The sequence below is a fragment of the Amblyomma maculatum genome, chromosome 6 (genome assembly GCF_055883805.1).
Source record: "Amblyomma maculatum isolate TAMU_Amacu chromosome 6, ASM5588380v1, whole genome shotgun sequence".
Lineage (NCBI taxonomy): Eukaryota > Metazoa > Arthropoda > Arachnida > Ixodida > Ixodidae > Amblyomma > Amblyomma maculatum.
Window position 1 is genome coordinate 37,135,724 of NC_139349.1, and position 15,350 is coordinate 37,151,073.

Consider the following 15,350-nt stretch of genomic DNA (forward strand, 5'->3'; position numbering starts at 1 on the left):
ATGAAAGACTAATGACGCAGTTACCAATGGGTCGTATTGAACTAGTCCATACCATTCATGTCGTATCTCCGAACGTGTCCCAGAATAATGACTCGTTAGTCGCCATAATGTAGCGAGATTGTAATCTGATTTGGTACAAATGACGTCGAACGATTCAAGCCAGACTGCGTTGCATGTATTATCTTAGCAAGCTTTCTGATTAATAATAACGTGGGTAAGAAGTAGTCATTACATGTTTCGGGTAAACTTACCAGTGCACTCAATTTTGTGCAGGGAGAGAAAAAGAACTAGGCCTGCAAAAGTTGTTTCAGAAATTCAATAATAGCGCGTTTTAGGAAAACATGCCGCTATTTGTCACTGCCGTGTTTGAGTCTGGAGGGGCCTTGACAGTTCTCTTTATTCCCCATAAGTGCCAAAGTGTCTGCATGAAAACGTGGAGAGAGTGTCTGCATGAAAACTATGGTGTGGGTGCCTGTGGAATGCTAGCCAGAAGAGGTAGAGAGAGAGAGCCTTTCGCAGTCCTACTAGGTTGTATTGATACATCTGCACAAAGCGATCCCTTCGCGTTTTGAGGACGCTTCACCGCAGAGTAGCGTGGTGGAGCACTGCGGGGAAGTTCACAGTGCGGTGAAACTGCGCGTGATCAGCTGGAAGCAGAATGTGCGCGCACGCGCGGGGCGTATGCGTATGCGTTAGAGCAGCGTGACGCCATCCCAAAACAAAATTTAAAAAGTACAGTGACGCAAAGTAAAACTTGTTACTTGGCTAGTTGGTTCATGATCGTACGGGAGAAAAGTAAGCGCTGTCCTTTCTCCTCTCTTATGTTTCTCTTTTTTTGCGCTTACTTTTCTCCCGTACAGTGACGCCCGGACCAGCTTCCGATGAGCGAGCCCAATGGCAGCCGCGGGATGCCGTCATACTGATTATACCTGCCACAGCACACACAATGTGCGCGTGCCGGCACAACATACAGTTCAGGTTCGGGGAGGGTGATCGCTGGCGGAGCGTGTCGTACCGCAACGTGTCGCCAGACGCCGGCGCGTTTGACGCGCGCCGCCCGTTATTGAAATCTAACCTGTTCGACGCATGCAAAGAGCTGCGATCGGCCATCACACCACGGGTAATCGCGGTCGCTTTTCACACATGTATCTCCTATAAATGGGCATCGGCCGCAAGCGCGCTCCTCGATCAAATTATCTGAACTTCCCAATTAATGAGGGTCGACGCAAAAATAATTTATTTTAGTCCTAAAGCCGCATAAAAATTCATTCTGTATCCAATTTAGCAGAATTATTTAGGAGTACAATGATTCCAAAGATTTTTGCTCGAGTCAATGAAAGGAAAATAGACAAATTATAGCTACTGAAAACAGCGGTGGAATCGATTAGCTACTAATAATTTCATTTCAGAAAAGCTTGTACCACCTGTCTTTCGCGAGAGCTGCGGCGATAACAGATTTATGAGAAATACCTCAAGTGAACTGTCATGCATGCAGATGAGGCTGCGTGGTTTTCTATAGCAAGCGCCCAGCGTTGCTCAACCGACGATAATGAGCGGATAAAGTTGCCGTTGTATAGTTGTGATGGTCAATTATTGCGTAAATTGCCGTTTTGGTGCAGCTTGGCGCAACAGGTGAGATTGGTACGAAATGGTGTAATTGGCGCAGCACTTCCACTGCTGTCTAGGTCATCAATCATTCTTTGCAGTTCATTCATTCAGTTATTTAGCAAGACAATGTCACCAGTGAATCGCGCACATTGCTTAGGTATTCTCCATCCACCCTTATCTCTAATTGCTCCCATTCCAAGTCTCTGGACACTTACTCTAAGCAAGCTATGAGCAGTACTGGGGAGATCGTGTCTCCTTGCCAAACCCCTTTCTTTACGGGAAGTTTGTTGCTTTCTTTATGCAGAAATTTGGTTGCTGTGGAGCCACTATAGACATTTCCCAGTACTTGCACACATACCGCTCGTCTATAGCCCGATTTCGCAATGCCTGCATGACTGCCGTTGCTTCTACTAAGTCAAATGGTTTTTCGTAATCAACGAATGCTATGTATGAGGGCTGGTTATATTCCGAGCAATTTTATATCCCCTGGTTCATGGTATGGATGTGATTAATAGTAGAGTACACTTTCCTAAAACCTTCTTGATCCTTTGCTTGCTTGAATTCTAAGGTTGTCCCGATTCTGCTAGCGATTACCTTTGTAAATACCTCGTACGTAACAGACAGTAAGCTGATTGGTATGTGATTTTTCAAGTCCTTAGCGCCCTTTTCTTATCAATTAGAATAATTTTGTATTCTTCCATGATTGTGATGATTGTGGTGGATGACATCAGTACCTGTACTCCCCTATGGTGCTGAAACGTGGAGGCTAACGAAAATGGTACCACTTAATTTCAGAACAATGCAGAGGGATTTGGAAATCGAAGTGTAAGGTGTAACTTTAAGAAATAGGAAGTCTGAAGAATGGTTCAGAAAACTAGCCATTGTTGACATTGTTGTGGAAATCAAGGAAAATGAATGAACATGTGCAGGGCGTCTAGTGCGAAGAGAGGACAACTGACGGTTGCTTAGGGTAACAGATTGGATTCCAAAGGAAGGAAAGCGTAGCAGTGAGCGGCGGAAAGTCAGGTGGGCGAATGATGTTAAGAAGTTTGTAGGAGTCAAGTGGATGTACCTAGCACAGGACCGGGATAATGACAGGATTATGGGAGAGGCCTTAGCCCTTCAGTGGGTTTAGTACGGCTGACGATGATGAGGATGATTATGATTCAGAGCTGGGAACTTCCAAGCGGTTAAAACTAAAAGACGCTGAAGAAAGTTCACTCCTCCCGCTCCTTTGCTGTAATGACGAATGGTGAAAAGAATAAAACTAAAACAAAGTAAAATTACCTATATCTCTATGATGAAGTTAGTTCCCTCAATAGCCTGGCTGCAGCAGTGCTCGATGTTGTCTATCATGAACTGGCTATCGTCACTGGGCACATCTTTGGTATCACTTGATATAGACGACAGATCTAACTCGTGCGAAAGACAAATAAGTGCTTCACAAATATGCTGCGTAGGACGATTTATTTAATCATCATAAATGCCTCTCAACGACCGCTCCTATCAGGCAGTGGCCATTTCATTCGAGAGGACTATAGTACCCCGGCGTCCGTTGCACTTTCCACGCGACACGGTTATCTCCATCGCTGAGCCAATGAATGGCCCTGACGTTCACTTCGCAGGTGTCCGACCTTCCCTCGGGCAGCGAATTCGTGCTGGTGGTGTACGCGGCCAACGGTAAGGGCCGGAGTCCTCCGGTGCTGCTGACGGCCGCCACGCTGCCCGCCGCCGCGGAAAGCCTCCTTCACCAGGGACCTGGTAAGTGACTGCACATCCTTTGCCCATCACTCTTATCTCCCCCCCCCCCTCTCTCTCTCTCTCTCTCTTGTCCTCTCTTTGTTCCTCAATAAATTTTTTTTCTGTGCTCTCGTGATAGCGTTGAAGGGTAATTAATAAAGGCGGGTAAATATAATTTAGCGATGTCTTTGCGGTAACAAATCGCAAAAACGTTTCGCGCTTATCTAAAGGACAAATTTCCGAAGCGTGATCCGCCTCTTCCGTCATCATCGCTGTTGTCATCAGGCTGCTAAATTCTCTCCACGTAAATATCCTAGTCGAGCGGCTGGAGACAGTGAGGCTCTTCATGTGACGGCTCTTTGAGCTTAAAGCACGCGTCCCTTACGCGCTCGCCGCGGGCAGCTGCGCTACTGAAACTCCTATTCGGCTACGGCTGCAAACGAGCTGTAAACATAACAAGTATTAATTATCCGGTGACGCTGATAAGACGCTGTCTCCAATAAACTTCTATCCTAGCCGGTGTCAACTCGTGTTCAGTGGTTATAGGCACGTTAGGCATGCACGGTCTCCGAAATTACGGCAGCTGTATAAGAGCTCGCGCTCCTCCAAAAAACAGTCTGAATCACTATAGACACGCTCTTTTAGTAGTACGTTTTCAGAGACAATTCCTGAAGCAGTACAATACATGAAAAGCTACAGACGTTTCAATACCGAATGCCAAATGATGTTGAATTGAATATATTCCACAAAGCTGTTTCGGTTTCAAAAACCAAGCGATGGTTGTGCACTGTTAGGTGAGTTGTGATCATGGAAAGCGTAAAAAAAAAAAAAAAAAAAAAAAAAACGATGACGTTGACACGTCGTTTGTTACAATTCCAGCTCTTGAAGAAAAAAGAAGCTCGCCTAAGCGTTACGGTGAATAAAAATTGGCAGATTTGGAGGCACTTGTCATCGTATGCGTATTTTTGCTGTGGCTAGTCTTTTTGAACGATTTTCACGATTGTTGCAGTGACATGATGTGGGTGAGTGGTGATGAGCTCTGAACCAATTAAGTAACTAATTAACTCTAGATAATTAGGTATTCACTAAAATTACCTGAGTATATAACGGTTGCATTTTCCTGTACTCATTTATGGGGCTGAAACGTGGAGGCTCACCAAAAGGGTCTAGTTAAGCTGAGGGCAACGCAGAGAGCTATGAAACGAAAAAATGTGCCGACGATCACGTTACTTCCTAATGCGAAATTAGAGCCCAGCTCCTCAGCTGATTCACATCTTTCAATAGGTTGAGGCAAAGATTTCGAGCAAGACATGATGTACACTTGTAGACATTTTTTTTTTATTTTTCACACGTTTTCCTTCAAGAAACACTCCACTAACAGTTCTTGGATGTCATGAAGGAAGCTTTGTGGTCGGAGAAATGAAGAGAGTGATTAGGTTATCGGGAGGCAGCGCGTGGGCCTATAGGAACCTTGTGCGGCGAAGAGATAGAAGCGACTGACTGATGCCGCTGGCGGCGCTAGCGAGTCAAGTCAACGTGGATATGCGTTTCGGCTTGGGATGCACGCACCATGATCCGCTGATAGCGAGCCGGCGCTTCGGCAACCGGAGAACTGATTGATTGATTGATTGATTGATTGATTTATAGGAAGGGAAAGGCGCGGTAACTGTCTCACTTGTTTTCTGTGGACACCTCAACCGCGCCGTAGGGGAGGGGAGGAAGGTGGGAGTGAAAGTGGAAAGAGAGAACACGCGCAGTCGCCGCCACGAAGGAAGAGAGAGAGGGGGGGGGGGAAGGAGCGCGCGCTGCCCCAGCTGCGGAGCTCGTTACGAGGGACAACGCCGATGGCGACGACGACGCGAAACGCAGGAACGGGCGCCAAAGAGCTGCGCTCTAAAATTGTAGATGTAACGTAACAGATAGGAATCGGGCTGAGTGGGTCAGAGAAATAGCTCGAGTCAAGAATAATCTAGTGAAAATCAAGAATTGGGCACGGACAGGGCATGTAGAGAGAAGAGAGGATAAGCGATGGACGTTCAGGGTAGCAAATCGGATTCCAAGGGAAGGGAAGCGTAGCAGGGGGCGGGAGAAAGTTAGGTGGGTGTATGAGGTTATGAAGTTCGCAAGGGCCAAGCGTACATGCTCTATAAAACAACAGAAAATCAACTGAAATCACCCAGCATGAACTATGCTGGGGAAGCGCAACCGACATTTTGGTTAGTAATTTTTGAGTAGACATCTTTGGGCTCATGTTGGCTTTCTGTCTATTGAACTCGAACTCAGCAAGGGTATAGTGCCTAAAACGTATATTATAGGCACTATAGCAAGGGTCAACTCAAAAGCCACTTTTATAAGAGAATGTAACTAGCACAGGACCGGGTTAGTTGGAGTAAAATGGGAAAGGACTTCGCCCTAAAGGGGGTATAATCCTGCTGATGATTCTGATGATAGTGAATAAATAAAGTTGAAAATTAAAGTATCGTGGATTAGCTGTTATCTAAAATTGCCTAACGAATAACTCTTAAGTAATTAAGCATTAATATAACTACCTGCAAGTGCGTGCGAAGTGCTAACTGCGAATATTCGTATTGTTAATAACATGATTTGTGAATGGCGGTAACGTCGCGATGATGAGTGGTAATTAACACTTAACCAATTACGTATTGTATTTAGCTGATCTCAGCTTAGATATTAACAAATCACTATTTGTTGCTTATTAATGGACTTCCTAAATCTTATGGTACTCATGTACATATTAAGAGTGGTTTATGGGTAGCACTACACAGAGATGTATTTGCTGTGCAAGTCGCCTAAGAATGCTTACGTATAAAAGCAACGAATTAATAATGTCGTTGAATTGTTTATCGAATCTCCCGAGACTGAAGCGAACTTTGGACGCCACAGTCATCGTTCGTGTTTTGAAACCAGGACAAAAACAGCATAAAGATGTCCTTCATTTTAGATTATTTAGCAGTAGAAAATAAACACTGGAAATTCGAAAACATGCAAGCAAGAACTGCATGCTTATAATTAAGGGATGCAGTGTAAGTGATTTAAAGCCCAATGTGTTGAGGCCCGCACGACCATGGAGACCATGCACACTGTGTAATTCTTCTTGGCACTCTACGCTTTGGGCTTCTGGGCTTCGTGCCAGCTTGCTCATCATGTCTGTCATGCTCTGTTTTTCACTAATGTAGACGGCCAAAGGAACATCCCAGAAAACTGCAAAACCTGAAAGTTTTGTCGTTCTATTTCTGCGCAGGCAGACACCATGGTTACATCAAAGGCATGCAGGACAGCGTCTTAGTTTTGTTTTGACGGAAAATTCGAAATTTTCACTATTTAGTTTCAAATAAATTATCGCTCCCAGGCGTCGACGTAAGATAATATCAGTGACACATTCTCTAGCCAGTTCTGGTTTCTAAGCTTATTTCGGCACATTATTAGACGTACTTGTGTTCTCGAAGGTGGTCCACTCCTTCGTGACAAAAAAAAAAAAAAAAAAAAAAGAAAGTTAAGGGATGCGGCATGCATACGAGCTAAACTAAAATTAAATCCTCGAAGGAATGTGGGTGATTTCTCCTTGAATTTTCTGACATTTAGTGCGTTCTTTACATCTAACTACGCTTTCCCTTCCTCATCAAGGAAAAGCTTCAAGGCTAGCTTTAAAAACAGTTTTCCACACTGATAACGTCATTTTCTTTTTTCGTAGTGACCTTTAATAACACTTTTATTAGGTGAACAGCCGAGGTCCCAATTGGTACCTCTGCCCAAACCGATTTCACGCTACTGAATTGGTTGCGTACCACTCGGAAACATGGTACCACATGTATTGATAATGAGGCTTCAGAGTAAGCGAACAGCATGCGATTAACAAAAGTTATTTCTAACGAAATTTTAACATATACTATCGCTGGAGCCCTCGCCACGCTGCCGCTACTGATATCACAGCGTAACTAAATGCGCATAAAGCCAATATTGCGAGCCTCCAAATTTAAGCGGTGTCGAAACCATTTCGCGGATATAAGAGAAGTGCCGGTGAACTCAGTGAGGTTCGTAATTTATTCATGCTGGAACGTGCCTGATATAGTATCTGTGTTGAATATACAGGCGGATCACCAGCGATATTTCGAGCACATATGAGATGGAGTGCAATAGCCTGAAATGTGTATTTGTGGACATAATCGATCAGCGTCGTCGGTGCTGAGGCACAGTTCACGGTATAATCAACTCCGCTTGTTTATTGCTCTGGCTTTCACGCTGCTCAGTGGGGGTAAACATTGAATCATGACGCAATGAAAGAAAAGCGCGTGAATAAGAACCAACGCAGGACAGGGACCGTGCTGCTTAATAGACAGGAAGGCCGACTATACTGGTAATAGCATGCGGCAAGTCCTTTTTTTTTTTTCACATGGATCTTCGCCGCTCATCGAATAGACTGAGTCCCCACCTAAACAAAAGTAAATGACACGAAAGAACTATCAAACTATCAATGGACCCTAATCAGAGGCCCCGCATGGAAGATTGCTTCCTGTCTCTTCGGCTGATACTCGTTACTGTATTTTGTTTCGTGGGAGCATAGATCGATGGCGAGCGCTGTCTCTGAGGGAGGCGGTGAAAGAGAGCCTGTAATCAATGACGCGTTGATGGGTGAAGGAGAAGGGATTCGGAGGAGTACAGGTGAACGCAAAAAGGTGTGACGTCAGCGCGACAGTTTTGACTCCTGTCAAACGCACTGAGGCGTGCTTAAGTCGGCGCTCCTTTTAATCGTGCACTTCATGAGCCCGTGTTTGTGCTATTCTTTCCCAGATGCCTCGTGGCAGATCAAGTTCAGCCCGGTGCTGGCTGTCCTCATGGCGCTGGTGCTAGGATTCGCGCTACTCGCGTTTGTGGTGGTGGCAGCGGTGCGTCTCTGGAGCAGGCACAGCTTTCACAAGGACGCAAACGGTGAAAACTTCAGCCATCATTCTGAACTTTGGAAAGCAACAAACACCGCACGCTGTTTAATGAACTGTGGTTTTGTCGGTGTGTGTGCAGGCGCGCGTGGAAAAAATGTTGGCCAAAACTAAAGGCGTGCACAGAATATTTAGCTTTTCAATTCAATAGAATTCAGACCAGAACGTTTGCAGAGTGCGCCAACAAGCTCGCACAGTATCCCAAGAAGAGCACTTTTGATCATTTCACCTTGTTGAAATCTTAGGGTCTTAACCTGGCGGTGCTAACTAAATCTTAATTGCACATCGTAGCTTTATGAATGCGTGTGTCGAATTGATTTTACTGAGCTTTTGCAAGCCGATTATAACTCGGTAAAGAGATTAGTGATCATTTCGACCAAGATCGAGCGGTTCTACACCTTGGATAAGTTGGCACGAGCTAATTCCGGCAATGTCAATGCATGCTGCACTTCAGGGGTTATTGAAATCGGCAAACCTCTCTAACCTGGATAAACTACGTCACTTAATGGCATGGTCAGCATGCCAACAACACCACAGCTGTGGCTGTGATTGTTGCGTAGGTGATCCTTCGCCTGGAGGTATGAATGTTGCTGCGGTTTGGCTTGCAGGGAGCAAGGTGCCCAGCCCCGAAGAAAGGTAAGAGTCCGAGCTACGAATCTAGCCGATTAGATACGTCATAAGGTGTCCTGTAAGTCATCGATTTACTTCTGCACTAGGACCTGGATACCACCCGCACCTGACGTGGTTGACAGGATACAAGTGTCACCAAAAAATGAGACAACAGAAATGGACAGTAAGTATTTCCGAAGCTGCATTGATTACCTTAAAATTGCAATAGAATCACTTTGTTTTCCATCCTGATATTAACGAAATCGACATGCAGGAATAAAAAACGCCTCATCCGCTTCGTTTCCAAATGTGATCTGAGCTATATGTCACGTGCTATTCAGAATCTCTTACTGCACTGTTGCTCTCTCCATTATTTTACAACTATATTTTGCTTCTTTTTAAATATATTGTTAAGGTTTAATTACCATTTCGTCATCTGTCGATTTTCGATACTATCCCCCGCTGTTAACAGCTTGCATGCCTTGTTACGTGAAATATTTTCAGTACCAAAGCGTATATAGAAAAGCATAATGTATATCGTCGGATTCTTGATTTCTTCCGTATAGCCGAATGTTGCTGAGGCATCAAACAAATGTAGGTTTGCTACAAATTGGTATACTGTCACTAGATTTGTGACCATAAATACTATTAGTCCTATGAACATGACCATGGTCAAAGCTAAATAGGCGTTATTAACCCTAATTAAACGTGCGTGAAGTTAAGTTCAGGAAATTAGGTCTGAACGTGTGCGAACACACACTGGCATTCTTACTTTTTTCCAAGCCTGCTTGATCGAGTCAGGCTTAGAAGCCTAACAGGTCAAGCTGAGGCTAAAATTCTGTAAGGTCACATTAAAGTAGTACCATAATCTCTGGGCAAACAATAGCCGCAATTGCGTCCTCCTAAAACTAAGTAAGCTTGGTTAGGCTTGGCTAAGGCTACCAGGATTAATTCTATTAGTGCGACGTACAACTTTCACTTCGCTGTGGCTAATCACTGTATTTCTTCCTTGAGGAGCATGCGGAGCATCTGAGGGGTTTAAGTTTCGAAAATTCCTGCCACCTTGAACGGTATTTAAACTCAAAACAAACTGCTCATGCGTGCTAGTGTACGTGCTAATGTGTATTATAGGTGCAATTATACGAAGGCAGTGCAGCCAGTATGTTTTTCCTCGCGGAAGATATGTTGGCTGCCACAGAATCTTGCATGCAGCTTTATTGTGCATGTTACTATGAACAGTTTTCCTGCAAAATATTTGTCGCTACCAATGTAGTACATTTCCTTCCCAACGTAGACAACTTTATACTGCTCATGAATAGGCCGAAATCTCAGTGGTTTTCCCGACCCTCTAAAATATCCATGTTACAATGAGGCGGACGATATTTGAGGTTACAGGCTGCACCCAAAAGCAAGCGAAGACCGTGCATTTAAACCTGACCCGTTCTTGCACTCTCCAGCCATGCGTAATTACCACCTCGAAGTGCACTTGGACTAAATTCAAGCCCATTTCACTCAGTTCAAAGTGCATGAAAAGGAGTTTACTTCTCTTCTGATAATTGTTTTCTCACGGAAGTCCTCTATACTATTTAGAAAAGATGAGAAGAAAACGTTTTTGATAAAGCGGTGGACTGGTGCTGAGGCATATGCCTTGCCTTTAAAATTGGTATCCACACCCGAGGAAAAAAAACATCATCATTAGCCACACCGAACTATTTAGTGCTAACTACATGTCGTTCTTCGGTTCAAGCCACTTTTTGTAGCCAATTTTTGAGGTGAAGAACACTGATCTAGACGCAGCCGTCTTATAGTACGTCCTGCATGTGCGTCGACTGACCGCACCCTATCATTCTCCTCGCTACAGCGTTTGTGTCGGCCAAGGGGCTGTGCATGGCAACGCTGGACCAGGACCAGAGCGTCATCAACACTTTCATGCAGCGGTGATGTACGACGGGGCCGAGCCGCGAGCGTTCCACGCAGCCCGTCGTTGTACAGCGGCGACGCTCGCCGCGCGCCCGCACCGTTGCCGCCAGGCCATGTTCCCATTGGTGAGGCAGCGCATGCGATGGTGTGCCCTCTGCCCTGTCGCAGTGTCTTCAATGCGAAAGCATTATACTTGTCCCGTTGCATGAAAATCCGCCTGGCGTTGTTGTTGTCAACACCCGAAGGTACTCATAAAGATGGCAGCGAGTGGGGACACCACTGCAGACATCCATGTGACGCCAGGTTGCCCGTTTTTCCGAGTAAAGTTGGGGACTAACTTGGAATAATAGTGATCTGAACCAACGATATAAGTAGAACCCATACTCGGAGGCATTTTAGGCGTGAATAAATAAATAAATAATAAATAAATAGATTTAGTATTTTTTTTACATATACTGCAGCCTTACAAAGGGGGCCATTGCAGGAGCGGTACGTAAAGAAAATCAGAATACAAAAAAAAATACAAGGCATACCAGCACACACTAAAGCCCAAAAATCGAAATCTTGTTTGAGAATATGTAGGTTTCAAGATTATAAAAGCTGTTTTTGTTGCGTAGTAAAATACTTAAGTGCATATATATATATATATATATATATATATATATATATATATATATATATATATATATATATATATATATATATATATATATATATATATATATATATATATATATATATATACATAGCGTTATTTTTCATTCACCCCGCCGGGGTGGCGCAGTGGTTACAGCGCTCGACTACTGTTCCCAAGGACGCGGGATCGAATCCCGGCCTCGGCGGCAGCTTTTCGATGGAGGCGGAAAGCAAGGCGCCCGTGTGCTGTGCGATGTCAGTGCACGTTAAAGAACTCCAGGTGGTCGAAATTTCCGGAGTCCTCCACTACGGCGTCTCTCATAGCCTGAGTTGCTTTGGGACGTTAAACCCCACAAACCAACCAACCAATTTTCATTCAGTAACTAGCACATCTTTGTTCCAACTTCGAACATTGCGTAAGTTTGAGTATATTAAACTTATAAGTTTAAGAAAATAGGAGTTTGCTGAGATATTCTGCTCGAAAGCATTGAATATGATGGTCGAATCTTCCGTCTCGTTGCAAAATTTTACCAATAAAACGCTTCCTTCACTCTCTTGAGCTATTTCCGGCGACCAAAAGAAAATCAATAGCAAGCAAATAAACTTCTATATCCCCGCTGTGGTTTTCAGTTTTCACCGCCACTTGGCATATGGACTCAGACGTGAGAATAGAAGCTTTTATGTATATGTTCTCTTGTGAATGTTATACGAGATTCTCCCTTCATACGAGCTGATGGATTTTTCTCGCTGTTTTCTTGCCAGCCTCATTTCGTCGCTGGAATGGTCCAACCAGTGTGGTGCTGTTCTTAGTGTACGTGGCAGCGCGTGAGAAGACTGTGCACACGAGAAACTTTCGCAAGAGACACACGAGACAAGGCGAAGCTGCGCAGCGAGGCCATGAACTCAGGAGTGCGAGGCATCGTGCCGAAACGCGGACGCACACCGAGGAATACGGTAAAAAAAAAAAAAAAAAAGGCTCACCTCCAAGCATTGCGTCTAGTCACGTGTGGGCTTGACTCTGTCGGCGTGCCCTGGAACACTGTGGTGCTTCTGAGTGTTTTCGGTTGTGTATAGTGGCCGTACGTCTGTAAACGCCGAGAGGACTGATGAATGTGTCTGCATAGCTTCGATGCATTGTACCTACAAAGAATACGATGGCGTTTTCACGACAAAAGTACTTTGAAAGATGGTTATAAGATTCGTTTTGGACAGGGGCTCGCAACCATGTAAAGACCTTTTCGTGCATGCAAGCTGGAAGTGTGAACGACGTAACAGCCCCGTTCGAGGCTCTTTATAATTCGTCACCTCGGAGCTAGGCGGCTCCATAATAAAATTATTAGCCGTATTCACAAAACTTCGCTGACGTAAGTGGAGGTCTTAATTGGCAGGTGCCTTTCTTGTAAGCCCATCGTGATTAGGGCTGTTGTTTCATTGTATATCATATCTGATCAGCGCTCATGAGCCAATAAATCACTTAGCTGTCTTAGAAGTTTTGTGATTACGGCATTGTGTCTTTCCTGTGTGCTTGCTTGCTTGCATGGACTCTGTATTCGCGCTGTCGAGAGCTTTATAACCGCATACTTTTAGCATTGGGGGTAAAAACGGCATTTTTATGTGTGACAGCTAACCGCGAAAAATAACTGCGGGTCGTGCGCAGAGCTGGCGCGCAAAATATATCGATGGTGTCACACCTACTATGTCATTGCTCACTCAAAGAATTACTTGTGCAGAATGTGTAAGACATTCGTCAATGTATGATAGCGCAGCTGGGTGTGCTGCGTTCAGCATTGTTAATCCGCCGGATTAACGTCGCCTCAAGGAACAGGCCTGACTTACGAGTATTTCCGCGTCACTTAGAAGATTACCTTGCCACATATTATATTTTTGGCACCTATGGCTTACGTTGCTCGTGTTGCATTGTTAGTGCAGTCACCACAAGTCACGTGGTTTAATTCTTCAAGGAAAAAAGACACTTCTCTTGGAGAACTATATCACTTGCAATTTATTCACCACGAAATTCCGTTCAGTTCAAGGCAGTCACAGCTAAACGTGGGAAGCGCCTAGTAGCACAGCAACATTTTACGACAGCTGTGATGTTTTTGTGATGGTTCGCACCGAAGCGACGCTTCGAAAGCTAAAATATATATAACTTACTAATTGAGGCAGAACTCTTCTTTTAAATACGATGTCCAATTTATACCATCGACGAGATATTGGAACAGAAGTCGGCCAGTGGTTTAAAAGCTTTGGTGACCTCGGTCACATTTTTCTCATGGGCCACATAACCGATAAGACGACGATAAGACGACACAACGTGAGTTGCTTTAAAGGAGTTACTTTAAACTGTAATCAATGCTTTTTTTTTTTTTTTGCAAAGTAAGTAAGTAGAAATCGTGTGAGAGAGAGAGATAACATTTATTGGCACCCGTCAAAAGGTTCGCGAGGATCCGAGGCGCAGCTCTGTCCCAGCCTTGTCCTCCCCCTCAGCCATCGAAAAATTGTTCCTCAGTATCGGAAAGGTATGCTTCCGCTTGGTCGTTTCAACGTTCTGTGATAGACGCACTAGAAACAACAAGCCTTTGATCTTGTTCCCCCCTTCTCTCGCAAGCTTGTCATCCCTTTGAAATCAAATTGCTGTTCGTTGCCGCGGTTCCGTAAGTAGCTATGCGCAGTTCATGGTCGGAGTGGTGCTTTCTCTATTGTTGTTGGCTGTTTTGTTCATGTTTGGAATGTTTGTTTAGGAACCGGCAGGCTGCTCGAAGTGGGGAGCGCACTTTTCTTCACCCTCACAAGCGAGGGATAGTCTGCACGAGCACAGGTGTCATCGTTTAAGAGGGGATCATCTATGTTCAAGTTCACAGAGCTGGCGTTATTCATGAGTAATGCACAATTCAAAGAGCGCGTATGTGAATAAAAAAGGCAGTTATGTCTTGTGCAATATTAGCCGCATGTGCAGTTCAAGCAGCCTGCTTGGTACGTCATCATGGCTCAAGCTGAACCCATAGGGTACTGTAATACTATGGTCATTCGCTGTCATTACAAAAAAAAAAAAAAGAAGAGAATATTTAGCAGTTGGTCATTCCATGGCTATATTTTTTATCGGCCGATGCCCCAATTTTAGTGAGGAACGCAATTGAGACTGTGAAAGGTGTAAAATAATGTGAATAAAATCATTATGAGAAGCCACTGCAGAGTGCATGATAACGTGAAAAAAGAAATAAACATGCTGTCATAAAAGACATAGCGATTATGGACTTCTCGTATCGGAATATATGCTCGTAATGCTCAAAATGTAAAATCTTTGTAAGCGAGTTTGTATTACGAGGCATTGCGTTGCAGCGCGCGTTTTACAGTGCAGTCTAGCTGTGTATTTCTTCATTTGTTCAACACACTTGCCCTACATATAGCATCCTCATTAACGGAAGTATTCGATAATTCCCCTGCCTGCTAAAACAAAACACACGTGCAGAAAATGTAATTATGTACTAGTTCTTCATCCGTCATAGATTATCGCTGTGCGCGCCTTTCCTTCGCACTTGGTGTCCGGATGGCACTCCTGTAGGAAAGGATAATGTATCTAGCCTATGCCATTAGCAGATTAATATTTTCCAAATTGTTCACCCTGAGCACATATGCACTGCGTGTTGATTGTTAAGCAGCCATTTAGGCTCTATAGCCAAATACAACAGCACACCGACTGGGGAAATGAAAATAAGAAACAGTGTTCTGGGGCTGTGTCTCGTTGTACCTTGCAAGATTGCTATTTTAGTCCGCCTCCGACTACACGATTGGAATGATCGGTACGTTGATGAGGCTGCCAAGGCTAACTCATGTAGATGTACGTTATCATTAGTGCGTGTTACTCCATGTTTGGGATTTTTT

The 15,350-nt window shown here is 44.3% G+C and overlaps 1 protein-coding gene across 2 annotated transcripts in view; it reads left to right on the forward strand.

The window, feature by feature from the left end:
* The window catches only part of LOC146185531 (nephrin-like), a 177,868-nt gene extending 163,338 nt beyond the window's left edge, over positions 1–14,530 (forward strand). The window contains exons 11-16 of one of the 2 annotated variants that reach the window (XM_084606481.1): positions 3,234–3,369; positions 8,158–8,295; positions 8,864–8,939; positions 9,020–9,096; positions 10,774–10,957; positions 12,231–14,530. In XM_084606481.1, the coding sequence (XP_084462607.1) occupies positions 3,234–3,369; positions 8,158–8,295; positions 8,864–8,939; positions 9,020–9,096; positions 10,774–10,853 (507 nt within the window). In that variant the 3' untranslated portion in view covers positions 10,854–10,957; positions 12,231–14,530. The remainder of the gene's footprint in view (positions 1–3,233; positions 3,370–8,157; positions 8,296–8,863; positions 8,940–9,019; positions 9,097–10,773; positions 10,958–12,230) is intronic. The other variant, XM_084606482.1, reaches the window with a different exon arrangement.
* Positions 14,531–15,350: the final 820 nt, after the last annotated feature.